The sequence below is a fragment of the Amblyomma maculatum genome, chromosome 3 (assembly GCF_055883805.1).
Source record: "Amblyomma maculatum isolate TAMU_Amacu chromosome 3, ASM5588380v1, whole genome shotgun sequence".
In the NCBI taxonomy this organism is placed as follows: Eukaryota; Metazoa; Arthropoda; class Arachnida; order Ixodida; family Ixodidae; genus Amblyomma; species Amblyomma maculatum.
Genome location: NC_139346.1, coordinates 168308154 through 168330919, shown reverse-complemented (window position 1 = coordinate 168330919; position 22766 = coordinate 168308154). Strand labels below are relative to the sequence as shown.

Below are 22766 nucleotides of genomic sequence, written 5' to 3'. Positions count from 1 at the left end.
AATCATTGTCTGAATCTTTACTGTGGCTAGCCTTGCAATCGAATGGGTAAACAATTTTTTTCGAGCTAAATATGCGGCAATGTACTTAGTTACAGAATGCAAGACAAAGTGCTATGCATGAATAAGCTTCAAAACTCCAAGCTCATACAATTCTCCACAGTCTTACGGTTCTTTGACGTTACATAAAAGCACAGTTCGCTGTGCTCCCTTTTTTCCCAGATTCGGAAATCACGGCAATGTCGAACAGGTTAGATTTTCGTATTTGGCTTGGCTGTTCTTGGACATGAAAAATAGATTCAACCGTTACAATACTTGTGCCCTAGAGGCAAACCTCGCAGAAATTCTATAAAAAAGGTTTCACAAAAGTAACACTTACACGAAATTTATTGAATAATAAAAAAAATAGCGCGCAAATAATTTAACCCGCGTACCGAGGAAACAATTGCAGTGCATCTACTGATTTCGATGCGGAAGACAGATTTTCTATAGGTTCGGCATTAACAAAGTCAAACAAAAAACCTCGTTCCCTGTGTTCCTGTTGCACATGAAAGGCTCTAAGAAATTCGCACAGACGTAAGCGCATACCCTCCCTATAAATTAGCGAGAAACGTCAGCGGTCGCTTAGTACCACTGGCGCTTTATGCTGAGCTGAGGGACGCGGGAAGAAAAACCCCGTGCTGCGTAACCTGAAATGAATCTGAAGCCCTTCAGCACGGTCTCTATTCTATCCAGTGCGTCGCTTTGGGACGTTAAGTCACGCTTCGCGCACACACCGCAAGCGCGAACTGAGACGCGCGAGAAGAAAATCTTGCCACATCACGAAGCCAACAAAAAGAAGCCCATTGATCGTCCGACAATTTTTTTTTTTTTATTACGGAAATAAAGTTTTCACCACCACCCCACCTACACGCAACTCCCGCTTCCATCTCCTGAGCCCTTCCTGCGTTTTAGAGGAACAATATAAAAAGCCACTAGTCTGAGATTACACTCGAGCATCATAAAAATATGTGACCCATCGTAGGTGTACACGGAACCGCATATTGTGAGCATCAGTGAGTGAGAAAACGCTGACGTCTTAGTCTCTACCGGTCTTCTAAGTGCTCCCATTCTGAGGGATTGGTGGAAAGATCATACAGACCTCTATGAGCACTGCCTCGTCCGAGAAAAAGTAAATTCCCACCCTGTTGGTTGATGCTATATGACATATTGGGAAAAAACGAAGAAAATGTTTTGTGCTCATCAGTCAATTAGGTACATATTCCTGTTTGATTTTTCAGGAAATAAATATGATATATTTCAATTAAAAAAGAAACTGCACGACTCAGTGCTTCGCTAGTCAATATTAAGAGATAAGCGAGCCAATGAATATAGAACAACAGACTTTCTCATAATTAATAGAGGTCGCCTCATATCATCAAAAAGAAAAAGAAAACCGAATCGTAACTATATACTCACTGGTAAAGGTCAAAAGGTTTGTCGCCTTCGAGCCTTTTTAATAGCAGATTGCAGACCTTGTCCATAAGCTTGGTCATCTTTGGGAGCATCTGGAGAATGGCAGATTGTGCGCCAGATAAATTTATTCACAAAGATGAAAGCTTTAAGAATCGGTACATCCGCAGAACTAAAGCTACATGGGTAGCCTTCACAAGAAATGAAGAAAGCTCGACCCCACTACAACAAAAAATATTAGGAACGTTTTCATTCGGCGAAATGTGACAAGAGAGCGGATGTCAAGCAGCCCGCATCTATCGACAAAAAGCGGGAGAAGTCTATCATTTTATAACTTTGGACAAGTAATGTCACGCGCTCTTTCTGCAGTGAAAAAACGATTAGGTGCTTTTACAGTCCTAATAAGCTGCGATGCAAACAGTGCTAATGTAAAGGATTTCAAACTATTTTTTGCCTAAGGGCAAGTCCAAACGCCTCCACAGGGCATAATCACTGCGGCGTCAACAATTTCTATGATTAATTTCTCCGTCTTTCACTGGTGCGTATTATTTTTAAAGCCTCACTACTTTAAAGAAACAGTATATTAACAGCCGCCATATGCATTTTTTCCTCTTCTTCTAACAGTATATTAAAACACTACAACACTCAGTGCTGCGCAGCTAGTATTGCGCGCAGGTCTGTTTGTTTAGAAATTCGGCCTGCGATGAAAAATAATGTGTAGCGCCGCGGGGAGGCAAAACCGGAAAATCCGGAAAAGCAATTCTACATTGTTCCTCTGCTAGCTTGTCCTGTAATGTGCGGAACACCAGAAGCTACTGCGGGGATTTTGAACATTTGTAAATTTGTGCGAGAGGGGGAAAAAATTATTAGTCAGATTGTGGGGTGCGTATAGAAGTGAGCTGTAAATATCAAAATGTGTACGCACCATTTATAGTAAGATTTTAATTTTCAATAAATTAAAAATGAAAGTATTTCCATTGAGTTATGCGCTTTTCGCTTTTGGTGGTTGATAATATGGTGCCAGTCGATGACGTCAAGAACGTAGTCCTTGACCTAGCTAATATTTACTTTCGGGGGTTTGTTCCCGTCAGCAAAAGTTACTATAGCTAAATTATCGATCTGTGAACATTACCCTTTGTGAGGTCGCGCAATGAACCAATATGCTTAAAACGTTCAGCTATCTTACGTATTATTATTTATTAGAGTTATACATACTGAAGTGTTTGTTCCCTTGTTTGAAGTGTACGAAATTATACGCACCGATTTTAGCCTTGCTGTCGTGAACATGGGCGACAGCGAGCTGCGCGTGTGCTTCCATTCTTCATTTTGCTGGTGCAACACCATTTGATCCCACAGGGAGTTTCCCGACACTTTGTCATCCTAAAAGGAAAGCATTGTATCACTGTAAATATGTGCATGTTCCTAAAAGCGTCACTCGTAGTCTTTTGCGCAAGAGCAATTCTGTAGACCCCCTGGAAGTAATTATCCGCCTTTTATCGCGCACTAGTTAGACAACGATATTCTTTGGCAGAATAGTTTATGTAAGCGATCGTTTATCCCGGATTCGGAACTTGCTGCATAAGCAGGACATTTTTTAACATGTACGCGCATGATTTTCGGAACTGGACGCCTTCTAGGCTTTCACGCACGCACCATCTTTCGTCGTAATATGTTATTTACGTACATACCGAAACAAAATGCTTTAATGGACAACGTTCACATTCAAATAAATAATACTGTCTCGGCTTTTAAACCAGACGTAGCTAGCCGAAAAGGCACAAATCTGGAAAAGGTGCTCTTAAAGGATGGCAAAAAATTTGTCAAAGATAGGATATTCACAGTGAAGTATGGTAAAGTCGATGCGCCTTCTGTAGCGTAGACTAGATGCTTAAAAGTTGATTTCTTTTATTGGCGTAGGTAGGCGCCTTTAAGACCCAATTAATAACCTTAACAGGCTTTTTCAATGCTTTCGGGGCAGAAAAGAGCAGCTGGCTGCTTGGATCATAAAAGATAGACGTCAGGCTGGTTGGCGTATTCTCACTATGCATTTTCTGCACTCGTGCCATGTTTTGCACGCAAGGTGACGGCCCTTAAAAGGAATACTGGTACCATGTATGCAAGCCGATATGACGCATTATTAAAGCTTACAAAAATAGTTAAGCCCAAGGTCCTAGTTCACGTTTCGAATCCCTAACCATGCAACGGGAACAAAGTGCGAAGACTGTGCTCGTCGACCTTTTAATGGGTATTCGAAGCGTACTAATATTTACATAACCGATCTATTTTGTACCTCTTGATGTACATACAACCGTAAACGCACTCTCGAAAATTTTCATGGTGTGTTTAGATATTCAGTAAAGTGCATGACTTGAACCAGACAAATGTTTCGTAATTGATTTGCAAATATAAATAGAAAAAACAAAGCAAAATAAAGTTTAATAAACTCAATACGTTTCTCGAAATAATATATATACCGGCATAATATTCCACTGCTAGTTATGTATTCGGAAACATAACTGGCCTGCTGCAATGGTGCCATCTCAAATAAAAGTTTTACCATGAAAGCCTTTCCACAAGAAAAATGCTCGAGGCTTTTAACACAGAATAAGTATTGACGTCGGCAGCAGTATATAGGTCGTTTTTCTTGCGATACACTGATTTTATCTGTCTGAATCGCTTAGTCGCTATTCTTACATCGCATTTTTGCTTATTTTGTAGTAAGATTTCTTGTAAAAGCCGTTCTCCTGGCGGAGCAAATGCGTCCATTCCTGAGTTTATTTGGCGTTGAATCGCTATGGATCACGTTCATTGATAGGAAGTAACAAGTTTTGACTCACCGACTTGTTAACGAATGACTTGAAATCCTTGACGAAAATATCCCTCAATACCTCTGGATCACCGACAACAAGAGTTGGTATCAATCCCTGGTATGACCTGGAACCCGCGAGAAGTAATTTTATTTTCCTTTTGCCTTGGTATATTTGCAAACTTCCGCTTAAAAGAATGTAATTTTCTCAGTATAGGACATATGCACCAGTTGACAAAAGATTATTTTCAAGCCTTTTTTTCTGAACAACAGAGCACAATTTTAGGAAAGTTAAAAATGTGTGAAATCAGTATTTTTTTTTTTTTTTTTTTTTTTACAATGACTGCAAATGCTGAAAACACATTTTAGGGTACAGAATTGCTGCTACTATGTAACGCGTTATATATTCTAGTTGTTTGAATGCTGATCTCTACCTGGAAGCCTTTAAAATATTTTGAATTTAGATTAATGCTATCAATCTTTTTACGTATACTCAATTTAGATTAATGCTGTCAGGGATTACAGGAAATCTGGCCGCTAGTTTTAAAGCATACTGTTCAGTTCTAAATGTTTTCACAACAAATTTTTGTCCACATTCACCTCTGGATGAAACATTCCTGCAATTTTTAATCCTTCCGTTTACAAATGCATAAAAACAATGACAAAGATTGAATTTTTCAAAGTGACAGTGTTTGGAAATTAGGTGTGTGCTGTCACTATAAAGAGAAAGACAACTACCAATAAGGAAAGACGGCACGAATTTCTAGACTATACCGAAAATTTGAATAAACAGGCGGTCAATATAAACAAAGTGTAGTGTTTTTTTGTTTTTTGTAAACTGAGGTAGCGCCTGAGTACATTTAAGCTTATTCATCTCAGCGCATTTTAATCGAGTCGAAATATACTTTTTCAATACTGTGATCTTATCAAACGCCAACGTTTTAGATGTTATGAAAGTTTCTTCCCCTTTTCAATTACTACCCAATAACATTACTCCACGTTAAAGAGTACATCATTTTGCGAGAAACACGATAAATTGTCACTGGAGAGGATTTGACGATAGTTATAATAAACACTAGGAAAATGCAACAACATCTGCAGCGTTTGGTACAACAAAATTCGTCTCGACGGTTAGTTTCATAATAGCAAGGTACATTGCAAAACTGTGGATTACTATTATTATTCTCAGCGTTCTGAACTTCCGTCCTCATGCGATTTCTTCTAAGTTATAGTGATAGATCCCCATTTCTGTTGTAATAAAAAAAAAGTTTATTTTACGAACTTAAAAAAGAAATCATAATAGGAAATTTACTCACCCATGTAATCGGCCGTAACGCTTGTAATTCCGTACTGCGACCTTGTTGAGCTCCTGAAATTGAGAAGTCGAAAGTGATATGACAAAAGTTTTCCATTTGATTTCTTTTCTTTCTTTTTCACCGAAAAAGAGAGTTTTTCAGTCAACCCATAAGATCACTTGCTTCATTAATTACCGGTCATCCTATAATTTTTCAACTGTGCTAGTACACGTACCCCTCTCTCCTTAGATACAAATATCTTTCAAACATGCGTTTGTTTGACCCAAAACTAAGTGTGTTATTTAGTTGGAACTTTTGCCTGTGAATTAAAAGATAAAGTGAAGTTACGTATCGAACCCCTGAAATGTTCGCATAGCTTGCGGAGAAGAACGTTGATGAATTTTCTACTCATCTGAGGACATTTTATTTGCATTTTATACGGTAAACGTAAAACGGCAATAAATATGAAAACGATGAAAATCACCCCTGAAATTTATATTCAAATTCAGTTAAATATTGACAAGCAGTACTTACGCCAGTAAAACTGTCCTTAACAGCACGAAGGTAGTCAAACAGCGAGAGATACGGAATACCTTTTCCTTTCCAAAACGTGAATGTTCTGGCACAAATTCTGGAAAATTTAGAACAAAGTCAAGGAATAAGATTGCACCATCTCTATAGTTTTCCCACAAGCGTGCGGGTCAGCGTCAGAACTAAAACAGCGGTGGTGTTTCTGTCATTTCGCCCTTGTGTACTCGCTACAACACGCCATCACACGCACACAAAAAATGCGAAAGTACTGATGTGCTTGCGTGTACGTCTCTTTATGTGCACAATAACTAAACGTATGTTTGTAATCGTACAATACCGATAAGATTTGCACAGAGCGGTCATTCACTGTACAATAACAGGGTATTCAGGGGTGGACCTGGTGACTAAGCTAATTAGAGAGCTATGTGAAATTTATAGTATGCTCAGGTTCAAAGCCGAATCTATGCACATTGTGCCGGAATCGCAAAATCAATCATTTTTACTGACTATGTTGATAAGCTGGTGGCTGCTGTAGTGTGCATGTGGAAGTGTATTTAAGTTGGGAGACTTATGTATAGGTATAATCCCAAATCGCTAAAGGAGCATGTGTAGGAAATATAAGCAAATACTGCTGCGATATGTGCTATAATCAATACGAAAATAGCTGCATGTACTAAAACCTTTTTAACGGTTTGCTAGGGCATTCCACTTGTAAGGAATAATACAATTTGCTTTCAGTCTTTTCGAATGCCGCATGCTGCGTTTTGTTCGACTGTCGATTATTATAACTTACTTATCGACGTAATGTTCAGCTGTTACGTGTTTCAGAGTATATATGTGTTTCAGTACCCTGTTCACATGGAGCGCCAAGTCAACGGAGCTTTGTTTTGTGTAGCCCGTCGTGTTGAATCCCTCATCAGGCTCCTAATCAGAATGTTATGAGGCTCCTAGTTGATTTAAACTATCTCTGAGCAGTGGAAGTGGCGAAAATTAAAACTGATGGCTCATTTAAGAATACGCTAATTTCTCGCGGGAATGCAACTGCGAAAAGACACTCTACCCATTCACTGTCTCTTCCGTGGTTTTCCCAATTGTGTAGGAGCGACCCGAGAGTTCTCCGCCTAGTTCTGTGCATGTGATGTGCGTGCCAGCAGATGCGCATTTTCAAGGGCTTACCCGACCACGAGGAAAATGACGCTGATGAGAACGAGTAGCACGGCGTGCCACATGGCTTCGGCTGCACGCGCACTGCGAGCTGGATGCGTTTGACAGCTCTGCAGGTCCAAGGAGGGGGATGTCCCTTCCTGAGGTCCAGCGGGAGGAGGAAAGGAAGAAGAAACAGAAAACAACTCGTGTGATTGTTGTGGCTTTTGCATTCTTCCCGATAAGAGGAGCTGGCCCTTATCAGGGCCAGCGGTGGCGAGCAAGAAGATGCGATAAGGAAAAGCTCTCTCTCTTTTCTCTCTCGGCCATCCCGCGCGTGGACTGCATGATTCGGCAAATTGCCCCAGATACATGCGTGGTGGGACCGCATGCTGTTGCCCAACTTGTTTTGAAAACTTGTCACGTAGAATGGGTTTCCTGAGCTTTCACCTTGCCTTGGAGCGACGCAAGCACTATCGTGGAGAGCGACTAGATTGTGTGCGCAGTATTTCTTAATGACATGCGCAAATACGCTTCCCTAGTCATACGTGGGGCTAGAGCTTGGAAGATGAATGCAACGGTCGTCTTCTTCCTGATAAGCGTTGAACTACAATGTATTCTGGAAGTGGCTGCGATAATGAAGCTTTGTCTTTTAGCCCGCTTGCTCTGCCTGTAATAAGAGCTTGCTCGGAATTTGTTTTCTGAATGCAAGGGGACGTCGTGAAATTAATGTATGAATATAAATTTCGAAAAGTAAAGAGGGGATTTATTAAGCTACTGCAATATTGATCCTACTATGTGAGACGATAATGAAAGTTCCGAGTTTCTTGGGGCCAGTTTGCTTGGCTAAACTAATTCTGTTAATAAACAACTATGTCGATTTCGCTTCGGCTACCTGCGAGCAAAGTGCAATGCTTAAGGTGTTTTAAAGCTGCATATAAATGGGGGAATCCAATTCTGGTCGAAGTGAAAGCATTTTGCAAAAATGCAAAAGCACTAGCGTGCAGCGCGATGTCAGTAGAAGGTGCGCAACGTCAGGTGAACGAAATTTATCTGGAGCTTTTCACTGCAAAGCCGATAATAGCAACCTTTTATGCTTTGCGGCGTTAAATCCTCATACAAAAAGTCAGGCGCTGGGCTCAGCAGGGTATTTGTTTAAAACGTTGCTAGTTCCTCTTGCTACACGTGATAACAGAACCATGTGGAACATGCGGCTACATTGAATATTTTTTATGCACTAATGCGCAAGAAATAAGTACCTTACGCATGGAGGTTTTCAGCTATTTCTTAGCCTTCAGCCTTGCGGTTTATATTGTGTGCAACCAATTCAGAATGTTTTCTTTTGAAAGCGAGCCTCTTCATATGTTCCGCCTTCAGCGATGTCTCCCCTTTTCAAAGCTTTTATGTATGCTTGGTGATAAAACTCCAAAATTAGCTTCGTTTCGAATACTTTTGCTATCCATGCACAAGGATAGCACACAGGGCGGTTTCTAGGAATACAACGGAAGATGGGTTTATTTAGTTGCAAATCATATCTGATCTAAACAGGGCGCTCATCACTGTCGAAAAGATGAACAGTCATTACGACCTGAAAAATGGAGCAGCTTTGCAGACCAGGATGTCTTTTTTTGTTACTGTATCTATCCGGACTTAGACTGCTCGAGTAAGCTTTACCAGAGCAAGTTTGTGATACACATATGCAAAGTACCGACACGAAAAGCACGTACATGCTATTGGGAACCACCGTTACTTTGTATAAAGCCGCATTCCACAATGGCGCTAGTTGTTAATCTATGCGTGTTATCGTCCACGTTATGTCACAGCCGGCGACTGCCAGTGACTGCGAGAATACACAAGGAATCGTAAAAACAAATGATCACCACATAATGAAACCCAAGAAAATGTTGGCTACACATTCGAAGGAGCATTAAAAGTGCACTAGCTGCTTTGTCCGTCTTACATGTGAAACTTGAAAACTTCATCAGATGTAAACGCAGCCTCTTTCTGCCGAAGTCAGGGAACTAAATTGAACTGCTAACTCACAGCTATGCCGGCTTGGGTATCGTGCAAAGTACCGCATAGTTTGGATTTAAGCAGTAGAACTTACTTGCTCCTATTCCCAAACATTTATTTCTCCTCCTAGGTTTGAGATAGGATATTAATTCAGTGTTATCCAAATAGACGTCAAGCTGTCATAGCGCCCTCTGTACTTAACCATCACCACTTAATCAACTGAACACTCGATCATTCTAGCGCCAACATGTTCCCCGTTGATTTCATGCAAGCCCACGGCTGCCTTGGTTGCAACGTCTAATCATTCGTGGGTAAATGATCATTTTAATGCTCGTCAGAAGCCTCTTTTAACGCGACATGATTATAGGCTCCTTTCTCCAGAAAATCCGACTTCAGAGCTTTTCGACAATGTCCACGAACAATTGCCAGAATGCTTCTGTCTGGTTTTAATTGACAGGTGCCATGACGGGACACTGTTTGGTCGGAGGGCTGTGTGACACTGCGAGACCATTTAACATGGCCGACTTGGCAGCAGCTGCCTACTTGTGGTAAATCCTTTTATACGGAAGACGGAGATGGAAATCAGACCTGGCAGTCATAATCCTAGTCAGACAAGCTAGCATATGGAACAAAATCAAGTACGGCTTGGTTTGGTCGGCTGGTCTTTCACGTAATCTGGTGGATTACGAGTGTATGCTATATGAGTATGTGTGAGGAAACAAAAGCACAGACTAAAGGTTTGGTTAATAAAGAAGTAGCAAAGCGTACGCCAACAACAATCCACAAGAAGAACCGCAGACGGGAGCTATTACCATTGTTAAGCTATACCCTTAGGTAAAGGGAAGCTTAAGTGTAACTAAAACGTTTTAGCTCCAAGCTGTGTATAGTTTACTTGGACCCCTACTATTTCGTGCGTTAATTTAATCTGATGTGTACTCTGAGAAGAATAGGCTGCTACAGGCCGCGTTTCAGACGATGGATAAACAATCGATGAATACGAGAACAACTGACACTTGAAGCTGACACATTCGCGGTCGCATGGCATCTAGTGCTTTTACGAGCGGATTATTTCTGCTGTTCATGTAAATAAAAATGAACGCTTGGTTTTAAGGTTCCGTTTGGGGCCATAAAAACTGTTCATGATTTTTTTGGGGAGGGAGAAGCTCCTTCACCTGTGCTATAGTTCATACTTTATTCAGTATTGAATAAAGTCATAGTCATAAAATACTGGTGAGAGAAACGGCAGCAGTTGGGTTTACCGTCAATGATCATTCTGATGATTTTAGTCTAAGCCCAGGCTTCACGCACCAGGCAAAATGTTTTTTTGAGGGTTTGGAAGTTGAAAGTAGGTGGAGGCAGATGGGTGCTTTTTGGTGCTACGTATGGCGTGGTAAGGTTGGTTGACAGTAACGGTGGTTGTGTGTGATCTAGTGAGGCAAGTTTAGAAGTGCTGCTAGAGTAAGTAGAGGGTATGGAATGGGATATCATAAGACTTAGTGAGGTTAAAAGGACGAATGAAGCATAGACTGCACTGAAGGACGGGCATGTACCTTGTTATCGAGGTTTACCGGAGAGGCGAGAACTAGGAGCAGGCTTCCTTGTCAATAAAGATATAGCTGGTAATATAGAGGAATATTATAGCATTAATGAGAGGGTGGGAGGCATCGTAATTAGGCTTAACAAGCGATATAAACTGAAGGTTGTGCAAGTCTACGCACCTACATGTAGTCATGATGACCAGGCAGTTGAAAGCATCTACGAAGATGTAGAATCGGCAATGCGGAAAAGAAAAATGCATTATACTTTGCTAACGGGCAACTTCAGTGCCAAGATATGGAAAAAAGCAGGCAGGGGACCAGGCAGCGGGTGACTATGGCATTGGTTCTAGGAATACTCGGGGGGAATTACTAGTTGAGTTTGCAGAGTGCAATAATTTAAGAATCATGAATACCTTCTTCAGCAAATGAAGGAACCGGAAGTGGACATGGAAAAGTCTAGACGCTGATGAAGGGCTGGGAGTGGCACTCCTGGTAGACGGCTGGCTTTCCCACTGTGCATTAGAACTTATTTTTTAGGTAAATCACTTGGACCCGGCATATCCAGCAGAAAGACAGAAGCTATAAAAAGGACAGATGTAGCTCAAATATTAAAAAAAAAACACGATAAAAAAATCTCCGCTACAAATATTGCAGTTAGCTGGGATTTGCCCGTTGAAGTAAACTTCCCAGCCGAAAAGCCGAAGTAGCAGCCACTTCTATGCGTTCAAAGACACCATACCATACCATACCATACCATACCATACCATACCATACCATACCATACCATACCATACCATACCATACCATACCATACCATACCATACCATACCATACCATACCATACCATACCATGCCATACCATGTCAGGCCCCAGGTGGTCAAAATTTTCGGAGCCCTCCACTACTGCGTCTCTCATAGCCTGAGCTGCTTTGGGACGTTAAACCCCACAACTAAACCATACCCCATACCATACCATACCATACCATACCATACCATACCATACCATACCATACCATACCATACCATACCATACCATACCATACCATAACGCTGTGAGTCATGGAACCTGAATTCGTCATTTCGTTTTCATGTGATAGGCTGCCCGGCTCTTCAATTCCCAAAAAAAAAAAAAAAATGTTAGCATCTGCACCTCTTGAGTTGGGCAACAAAGGATCTGAATAAGAAGCAGCAGGCCTTCAAGAACAAGCAGTCAATCGTGGTTCTGGACGATGGCTTTAATGTGAACACTGCTTTTATGCCGAATGAACGCATGATAACGTCTAAAGTTGGCGCATAGGTTTCACCTATCCATTATTTGAAACAGGCCACATATTAGCACTCAGCTAGGCTTGGAAGATTATAAGCCTACAAGGCAAGGACACTCTGTGGTCTCTAACCTTTGATGATGTTAAACAGGCACGCACGCACGCACGCACGCACGCACGCACGCACGCACGCACGCACGCACACACACACACACACACACACACACACACACACACACACACACACACACGCACACACACACACACACACACACACACACACACACACACACACACACACACACACACACACACACACACACACACACACACACACACACACACACACACACACACACACACACACACACACACACACACACACACACACACACACACACACACACACACACACACACGTGTGTGTGTGTGTAACAAAACGAACACGAGGACCTTGCAGCGTGCCTCTGTTAAGTCACATTCTTAACTGAAGTCAGGCTAAATTACCCAAGTTCATTGCACGCATATTAATTGCAATAGGCAAGATCCTCCATTAATTCACATCCTTAAGTAGACCTATTGCAATAAGTATGAGTGAAATAAACTGGGGTAATTTAAATTGACTTTACTTAGAAACCTCTCGGTCACCATATATGGGACCGACAGCGTCTGTGTAGAGGTAGCCACATTATGGCGCCTGAAATAACAATGCTGAAATAGATAACAATTCTTCTATCTGTTTCACTTGCAGATTCTAACACCCACCTTAGAATGGTTCAGCATTGTCCAGGCCCGTTGCCTAAGTCACCGTATTATGAAAGCATAAAGTTAAAGGGGTTACATATTGGAGGCGGCTGGCTTGAGAGCTGATTCTTTCTCCTCGGCATATGTCGGTATAGGTAGAGATTGCTGTTTTTAAGGTAGAGTCAGAAAAAAATGGCCGCAGCTTTCATTGTTCTATAAATGCAGTTTTCCAAGCAGTCACCAACGCATATTGTTTGATTACTGGACGAGTGCGTTCTAGAAAGGGATTCTGATCAACAAAAAATAAGAAGCATCCAATTGGAGAGAAAACTCTGTCGATCAAACCCTCTAGCTTCGCATGCAACAGCGTGCGGAACTCTGCGACGACGAAGGAATTTCTTTGACGTCGGCGCGTTCCGCACACGTGTCTTCCCTGTTTATCTGCGTACTTACGACCGCACGATAAGACGGATCGTTTGTGGCCGAGCTGACAACGGGCTTAGGGGCCCAGCTGTCAGCTCGGCCAGCGAGTACACACTGAGTCTGCGAGAGAGGAACGAGTTTGAGCCAGTTAGAATGCTCTGCACAGCTGACGCTGCCGTAAGCACAGCACGCACCTGATACTGCGCCTCGGGGGTTTGGAAGTCGCATGGCGAAATAACTGTCCGCGCGTGGCACGCCATCTTGCTTCTATCTGAGTCGTTGTACTGCGATGGAATATCTACCCTTGAACCTGTCCGCGCTGGTGGAAGGGTGCCAGGTATAAACAAGGGCACAGCTCCTAACACACTCGTTGCCTGTTATTACCGTACTTTCGGGAGAAAAATACTCGCCTTCAATGCCAGATTTTATATGCATAGCTACTTCGCCCTATCACATAACATGCCTGTTTTCTCTGTTCGTAAAGGTAAGATGACACAGTAGAATATGGTCCTTGAATCGCACTTTCAGCCTTTCTCTTTACCAACAAAGAGCTTTCTTTAATGATTGCAATTGCATTACTCCAGTGAGCACGGAGAACTCCGATGAAGAAAACGCAGAGATCGCCCATCGCCTAAGTTCTTCAATGGAAAAATTTATTACCTTATCTTAGTGGGGGCTAATGGAAGACGATATATTTATTACTGCATCGAACCAATATGTATGCCAATGCGTGTGTTATAGTTAGGAGCAAGCATATGCATGGAATGACGTTTTTTTGTGAGATACCTATAAGATACATATATGTGTTGGTGACTTTTGGCTTCTTTTTCATATTATAGTATATGGTTACACACCTATGCATTTAGAAAAAAGCATAATTAGTGATGATAGTCAAGTGGAAATATGTGTTAACGTTTGCTGTTGCAGGGCGTTTGTACTGTCACGCGGCAGCACTAATTATGGACATGCTATCTTTCCTTGGCGTCACCATACGGGCACCATCTGTCCTCCACAAATATCAAACTACTGTTATTTCATTGGGAATGTTTAAATTCGTAATTAAGAAAAAAGTAAAGCCTCCCGTGAAAGCTGCTGATACTGATCGCTTAATTCTTGTACGTTCTGCATAATCTTAGATAATATGATTTCTTATTTGACAACGAAGGGTTTTCACGACCATAGAAAATCAATGCCCGGTACCGAGCCTTCAAAATTCTCACGACATTTTTAAATGCCCAACACCATGCATTATGTTGAGCCAACCGCATTAGCATGAAGCATATATCTAAATTATCCGACTTCGGGAATAAATTTTTTTCCCAGCAATGGACGACACCGGTATATGACTGAAGGGATGGGAGCCATGATGGAATATTGCGTTTATAAATCTTCCTGAAACACTGACAAAGCTGGATGGTTTATTTAGCGACAAAACTACAGCGTCGTTTGTGAAGTTTCTACTACGCATGCAGGTGCGCATTTATTTTTTCAGCAAGCGCAGTTCAAAGGGGTATTGGGACTTTCACCAGAAAAGCTGTGTGAACTCTTGCATTCAAATACCTGAGAGTACTTCAATAGGATACTTAATATTACTTGGAGAAAGCAACCATTTAGCTATCAGACAAACTTCATAACTCTGAAGAACTGTATAAACTTCGCAAAGATGGAGAGGCGTGGCGGGGGGGTCGAAGTCTATAGGGTTTAAAATTTGCACACAAATGAACATGAAAGAGTGGGCACAAGTAAAGAATATTACTTGTCATTGATGTTAGGCGATTCTTATCGTTTTTTCTTCTTCATATTTTGTGCCCTAGTTACTCGCATAGAACTGCCAAAGTAATTTGGGCGCCTGTGAACATGCAAGCCAAACTATAGCGCCATTGATCGTCTGCTTTTACCATGAATCGTTTTGCAAAACATCTAAATTAAATTTCTATTTTACAATTTAAATGTTACATAATAATGCCTGTCGGTGTTCGCCCTGTTCCCTTCCCGTTTCAATGCGTCAGTAGTATTTGTTGTTCCGCATAAGATTCGTTATGGGTTTCAGAATAAGAACACAGATTGAAGTACTTCTTTACTATAACGAGTTTCATAGTTAAACTGCAACACTGTGTCTCCTTGAGATAAATCTAAGGGCCAAAACCCCGAAGAAACTTAATTCACTAAAAAAAAAATGTTGGTTAAAAAATGATTACCTTTTTTTTTATTTTCGTATTGCAGGTAGCAGTTCAGCACGTTCCTTACTACAACACCTTCACATGTCATTGCTGTCCAGGTAGTGAATGGGTGTTTTAGATTGTAAGAATGTATAATAGTGATATTGTGTTATTAACAAATTGCTGATCTTTTCATGGACAGCCTGAGACAGGTACACCTAACTACACTGGAGTCTTATATGTACCTTATGTAAAAAAAGCTGCAATGTCTGGACGAGTTTTTTGCTTACTACAGCAGCCGTGGTCAAACGTAGCAGGATAACCAGCCTTCATTCATTAATACGTTATAGCAGGGAACTTTTAAAATTTATTTGGTTGGCTTTTGTAGTGATTACAGATTCGCGCTTTTACGTTCCAGTATTCTAAACCTGAAACCTAGTTATGATAACTCAAATCGATTACTTTTTTTTAAATTGGAAACAAGATCAGATGACCCTGTATTTATGGATTGACACTCCTACTTATGAATCAGCAAATTTTTGAGGCCTTGGAGGCAGCGCTTTCAAGGTGTTCATATTTCATCAACGTAGGAGTATTGACGGGAATAAATAATAATGGACATATGTATGACATTGAAAGTTTCGTATAAGCATTGAATTTTTCGTATTTTTCGCGGGCCATATTTCTAGACGACTGTAAACCTAGTTCGTTTTTTTTTTGTCTCTCTACTGAAAGCAATTTCTACCTTTGACATCACACCTACTAAGCAATTTCGTTAATTGCTGCGACGTAAAAGCGGTGTAACTGCACATGTTACATAGATTCTGAAAAGTAATCGTAAAGAAATTGACATTTTTTGTACTGTCCTACTCAATGCGCGCTGCGATAAACGCCTTGGTGTGCAGCAAGAGACTTTTTCTCCCTGATAAGAGACAAGTTGAGAGAGGCCGAATACAGAGCAAACACGAAAGGGATGTTTTGTTCGGCACGATGAGGAACGCAGTAAATAAAAACACAGTTAAGATTGTATACAATCATTTCACCTCGCCAAAGGGGCCAGAAGGTCAGCAGCGTTGCATTCAGCGACCAACCCGTGCTCTCCAAGGTTGTCTTTAGTAAATGCTCAAGATGTGGGACCAAAACAGGAGTTCTTTTTCCCAGCGTTGGAAAATATTTAATAGTATATCAGGTTAGTGCAACACCAGCTATCCGGGTTTCTTGGTATCCTGAAGCCAGGAAGTCTAATGTATATCATGTAACTTAAAAAGGACTGCAACCACTTGATAACTTACTAGAGCTTTTATTGAAATAAATTAGCTTATGAATGACATTTTTTTGCTGTACCAGAAGGCGAAAGCACGTTTGTAACAAAGTTTATGAAAGGAGGTCAGTACTTAGCGTTCTCTTGCACTAACTAGTTGATTGACACTCATAGACAGCAGCTGCTAAATCCCTCTTTGGGTTATTGCGCATATAATCAGTGCTTGAAGCTGACAACTCGATTTTGCCAACTTACAAAAAGTAATTTCTATAGTACCCACAGCACAGAACAAGGTGACATGAAGTGTTGTCACCAGGGTGAAAACGCGGGGTATTAAAGATCTGATACTAGGAGGCTGGCTTGAGTTAACTGAAGTGCTAGTGCTAAGAAATAATATGCGTGTTACTTTTCTTGGCGCGTGAATGTTAAATTGTAAGTTTTGTTGGTTTTGGAGAAGTGCAACATAGAATGAATAGAATTGTTCGTGTTTTAAAAGGGAATTTAGGCGCGATACCAGTGTGCAAGAATTCAAGGGCAGTTCGCTATTTAAGGGTAGAAGGAAATAAATTATCTGTATCGCTTCCCATAAGACCTGTAATTTCCGGTGAGCAACCACACTACTAAAAAAATCTTTTTTAAAACTTCATTAGACATCCAAGACAAGGACTAAAGGCAGCGTGCAGGTTGTAGGCTGAGATTTCTTTAAGCGATTAGGTGATATCAGTTACGGCATGCTTCCACAGTGCTGCAGGCGACTATACCGATGAAAACTACTCTGTACAAGTATTTAATAAGATGCATGAGAACAACCTTTAAAACGTCAAGAAACAACTGATTACGTTGTATGGAGAGAAACATTTTGTAAATCCAGACTTCTAGTGTCCGCCTTACGTAAGGCCGGGAACTATGCTGCTGTAACACTGACTTCTTTGTGAGCGCTTTTTCTTATTCCAGGGACACCGGTCATAGATTGAACAAAACAAATATTTGGCCCTTATCCATTCGGATGCTCATTTACTGAATAATCGACTGATTCTGGACGCATTGTCGCCGCAACTGTGATATTGTTATAATTACAGATTTTATACTTTTTAGCGTCTTTCACCTTCCTCCGTTTCCTTACGGTGCGGTTCACGTGTCCACAGAAACAAGTGTGACAGATAATGCACCTCTCCCTTCCTGTGAACCAATTATTATTATTATTATTATTATTATTATTATTATTATTATTATTATTATTATTATTATTATTATTATTATTATTATTATTATTATTATTATTATTATTATTATTATTATTATTATTATTATTATTATTATAAATCGTAGGATGAAACCACGTTGTTGCGTGTATAGTCACAGAGTATATTTTTGATACGGTTTAAGAGCTTTGTGCGTTATATACGAACCTCAGGCATGCACTGTGGCCTGTTTGTATACTTGGAAGCGTCAACAGACAGACGACGCCCACACTGAATGCACACTTATGATAATGCAATGCTCCGTGAAGCGCACGCCTTGAATTGTGAACTTTTTCAGCATTGAATGATATACTGCAATACGCCATCCACAAAGCTGATTGAGCAGTTGACAGCTCGTACGGTGATGCTACTTACTAGAAATTGTCCTTCGCACAGTCCATATACTTTCTAATGAAAGACTAGTAATAATAAGTTACGTGCTTTATACCCATGAGAGGCGTGGCGTTACTACATTTGAAATATGAGGAAATATGAGATTCCGACCATTGCAATGATTAGGTTAGTCGGGAAGTTTTCATGGTGACAGTCTGGGACTCTTCTAAGGAAGCCAGCATCGCATTTATATTTCTCAAAGACTATGCAGATTCACTTTAGTAGTCATGAATTCGTACGTCTTCAAAGGTCACACACTGCTGTTGCAACTGCGGTTTGCAGCAGTCAGTTCAGGGTTATTAAACTGGTTATGATACTATGTTCAAGAAATGCTTTATTTAACTATATTTATCCTACTATAGCTCGAATACTGCGTGACAAGCTTGCAGCGGTTGGTCTTTTAGGCTCTTGCACTCGCAAGGAGGCCTCTAAGCGAGGGAGTCACGCAAATATAAAGTTGCAAATAATATATCTTAGAAATTAAAACTGACTATAAAATTTACACAGTTTTCAATCTCGCACTTTACCGACCATGAGTGCGAGCTGTTGAAGACACTATTAGTTTTGCGGCGTGACCACTATGCGCTGCTGCCCTGAGCTGGTCTTGTACTGTTCTAAGCCGCACTCGGTATTGCTGTAATTAATGCACCGCCCATCGCATTACTCAGTTGGGTTTCAAAGTGAAGTTCAGAACTATGGTCGACGTCAGTCGTAGCAATGTTTCTGCACAGTAGCGTGACAGGAAATGCTTAACTCTCTTTATAATCCCGAGAGTCTGGATGTCACGCCACTTTGTCATGCATGTTTGGCGCTCCTATCTGTAGCAAGGAAAACATATTTAGTCACTATGCGCAGCAAATGGTGATAGCGAGGTTGTTGCTGTCTACTCACATTGACAGCCCAGTGTTGTACTTACAGGAATAGCTCCACAGCAACGCACTCTAGAGATACACCATTATTATGCTGTCGTTATTAACGACGCTTTTCTGCGTCGTAAATGTGCTTTTGTCGCGTTCATAAAAGGAGCTGTGCATTGTAACCTGTTTCTTTTAACTCTGAAACAAGTGGTTAATAAAATCTGTCCCCATTTTGAGGAGCTGTTCATTTTCCAGAAAACATGCGAGAATAAGATGGGAGCTCTCCTCTTTTTAATTACCGGCATGTTACGTTAAAACGCAGTGTATTTGAAGTTGCTTATCCAAAATTTGAAACACGGCTTTTTCATGCATGCATGTACACAAAAGAAAGTCCAGAGTTCACCGCATGTCGCGCTGAAACTATAACGTCTACGATTTACTAAGAGACCTCATGCGGCGGCTGGTAGCTTTCCCTATGAAGCACTGTTTACTGAAGCAGCGAAGCACTTGTACCCAGTGAAGGTTTAAAAATTTACAACTCTGCAGCCATACTAGCAGCATCCCCTTGTTGCAACTTCCACCAGCATTACTAAGAAAACAAAGGAAGGCTTTACCTCCTGACTGGAGCTCGGTATTTTATATTTTTATTTTTTTCTAATCCCTTTACCTTAGTGAAGCTCACGCAGCCAATCAGGAGTTCAAAGAACATGTGTTGCTTTACTCACCGGGTATGTCTTGAAGACTTTCCTCAATTGAGTCACATGCTGTTTTGTTCTTTTCGCAGAGACCTTCCCTATATTCCAGAATCTACTGTCTTTTACCCATGACTGAAGAACGGTGGATCTCCAAACCAAAAATTTTTAAATCGTTTTGTATCGCTAGGTCTTGTAAAGTTATCATCATCATCATAAGCCTGACGGCACCCACTACGAGGCAAATCCCTTCCCCTTATCATTCAATTGGCCCCATCCTGTGCCAGCTGCATTCGCATAATCCCCACGGACTTCTTAATATCACTCACTCACCTCTCTGCTGCCCTCTGCTACGCTTGCCTTAATTCCCAAAGAATCTTATCCGCCAACCTAACCTTATGCGCCCCCATGCTACGCTTTCTTTTCTCTGAAATCTCTCTGTCGCCTGTAGGAGTCATCGTTTATCTTCCCTTCGCATATTTACATGACCTGCTCATCCACATTCTTCTTCTTGACTTCTGAAAGAATGTATTTAAATCGAGTTATTTCTTTGGCCTACTTTGCACGCTTCTTGTCTCTTAACGTTGCACGTACCATTGTTCTGTTCATAACTCTCTGCGTGGCCCTCGATTTAAGTTTAACTCTTTTCGTTAGCCTTCATATTTGTGCTCATATGTGAGCATAGGTAAGATACAGCTATTATATACTTTCCGTTTGAGGGATACTGTTAACCTATCATTCATGAACTGTTAGAGCCTGTCGAAAGTGCTTCAACGCGATCTGATTCTTACAGTCACTTCCCTTTTGTGATCCGCATCTGTGGACACTACCTGCTGTAAGCAAACGCATTCCCTTACCACTTCTATCATCTCGTGGCCTATCGCGAACTGCTGTTCCTTTCCGAGTCTGTTGATGATTACTTTTAGTCTTCTGCATATTGGTGTTTAGGCCTCTCGCTCTGCTTTGCTTCTCTATATTATTTATAGTCAGTCCTTTGCAATTCGTCAACTGAGCTACTCAGCAAGGCAATGATAGTAGCCAATCTGAGATTACTGGGGTATTCTTAATTAACTCTTGCCCTTTACTCTTCCCAATCCAGATCTCTGGCCGCTTCCTCTAAGCAAATAGTGAATAACACTGGAAAGATTCTGTCTCCTTGCCTGACAACTTTTTTTATGGTGAATATATTAGATTCTATATGGAGGACTACGATCGCTGAGCAGCAGCTATAGATGTCTTATTCCGCAATGCTTCTGTACCTGGCGATGCTTTAGCTGCGTGAAATTCTTTCTCGGCATTTATGAAAGCTATGTACTCGTATAAGAGTTGGTTGCTTTCCGCCAATTTTTCTGTGATCTTAATTGCATGTATAGGATCTGCTTTCGTGTAGCTTTTCGAGCATCTGCCATCTGCTTCGGTTTACTAAAATGTTTGCTAAAGGATGTCTTGATTCTAATAGCGACTACCTCAGTACAAACCTTGATGGCAACGGATCAAGCTCACCAGCCATTAACATTTAAAGTTCTTAACTTGCCATTTCTTATGGATTAAAACGATTCTCGTGTAGTTCTAAGATCTCGAGGGCATGCGGCATTGCTTATACAGAGTGGCGTTTTTTTATCGCATGGTCTTTCCACCGTGCATCAACAAATCTGTGGTTGCTTGATCTTTGAATATAATACTGAACAAAACATACACAACTTTGTGTCTAAACGTGGTAGCAGTGATGCCTTGCTCATACACATGCTTTAGTCGTTGCAGCTAAAGCGCTCAGCTTTCTAATACAAACAAGAATCGTAGATTTCAGGTTATACCCAGCTGCTTCATTTCATGCTTAGAAATGGGGTCACGCATTAGCTGGTTGCCTTGCCTAGACTGACTGATGACGCCTACCCCACTAGAGGCCGAAGAAGGCCCCGCCACCAGCAATTATAATTTGAGGGGAAACTCGTGTCTGTGCGCGTCCCTCCTGAGACGAAATGGTACGAAGTGTGCGTTTGCAAAGAACGGTTATGGTACCAGTGCGCGTCCCTTCAGAGATGCAATGGTGCGAAAAACGCACGTGCAAAGAGCTCTTTAAAAGCAGAGCATCACCTGGCTAGCGGTGCCTGTCGCGTCCGAGTCACCAACCCACAAGCACAGCTAATAAATCGCGTCTACTCGGAACTTGTCTGCTCCTTGCCAATGTGCCGGACATGCAACAGACACTAAGATAAAACGTGAAGCATTCGAATGGTTGAGGTTTACTTTGGCACTGTTTATAGCCGTTTACAGCGGTGAAAAAAACTCGCTTTGTTTCAGCTTCCCGTCGATACGCATTAAGTGGAGTCGTTATGTACCGGCGTAGGAACACGAGCTTTGTTTCGAGAGCTTTTCGCTGGGGCCGCAGTGTTTAAAAGATTGCGAACAGCCAATAAATACTGGGCCCCATTTTGCGTGAAGGTGCCTGAAATCTGCAAATTTCCTGCACACGCCCCCAACTCTGGCACTGTATGGGAACCGCATTGCTCAACACGGTGAGGGTGTGTTGCCTCCTTATCTTGAACGACCCTTAGCGGCCGAAGCAGCTACTGCAGACTCCAAAGATGCATGCTACTTCGCGGCACCGCTACTTCGCAGCTGCCTTCGCCTCGAGCCTCTTTCCTCCCGGTGGACATGTGAGGCACTCCAGCGCGGATAAGGCGAGGTGGTCGTACGACGCGTCTGGAGTGGCCGTCGTCCCTTCTAAAGGACCTCGGTTCAAGTACCCGCAGACAAAAGGCACCTAGCTCCCGGCGTGCTGGACCCCTCGGCGACACCAAGGACCGTAGCTAAAGCCGTGTTGTGTGCACCCGTAGTTCGCTAAACGCGCGTAATCTGGCTGCCATGGTCTCTATTGTCACTGTCTCGCATGGCCAACTGAGAAGATAGCTGACAGGGCAGGGCAGGACAGGGCGGTCCTTGCCGATTAGTGTCG

The 22766-nt window shown here is 41.7% G+C and overlaps 1 protein-coding gene across 6 annotated transcripts in view; it reads right to left on the bottom strand.

Annotated features, from left to right (window-relative positions):
* The window catches only part of LOC146196819 (cytochrome P450 3A41-like), a 48246-nt gene that overhangs the window by 14570 nt on the left and 10910 nt on the right, over positions 1–22766 (bottom strand). The window contains exons 2-8 of one of the 6 annotated variants that reach the window (XM_084598542.1): positions 11189–11287; positions 7258–7385; positions 6085–6181; positions 5572–5624; positions 4287–4383; positions 2710–2829; positions 1456–1544 (exon numbers count right to left, since the gene is read on the bottom strand). In XM_084598542.1, the coding sequence (XP_084454668.1) occupies positions 1456–1544; positions 2710–2829; positions 4287–4383; positions 5572–5624; positions 6085–6181; positions 7258–7310 (509 nt within the window). In that variant the 5' untranslated portion in view covers positions 7311–7385; positions 11189–11287. Of the gene's footprint in view, positions 1–1455; positions 1545–2709; positions 2830–4286; positions 4384–5571; positions 5625–6084; positions 6182–7257; positions 7386–10955; positions 10993–11188; positions 11288–13401; positions 13527–19843; positions 20324–22766 lie in introns of those variants that run through there. The other 5 variants (XM_084598544.1, XM_084598539.1, XM_084598543.1 and 2 more) reach the window with 5 other exon arrangements.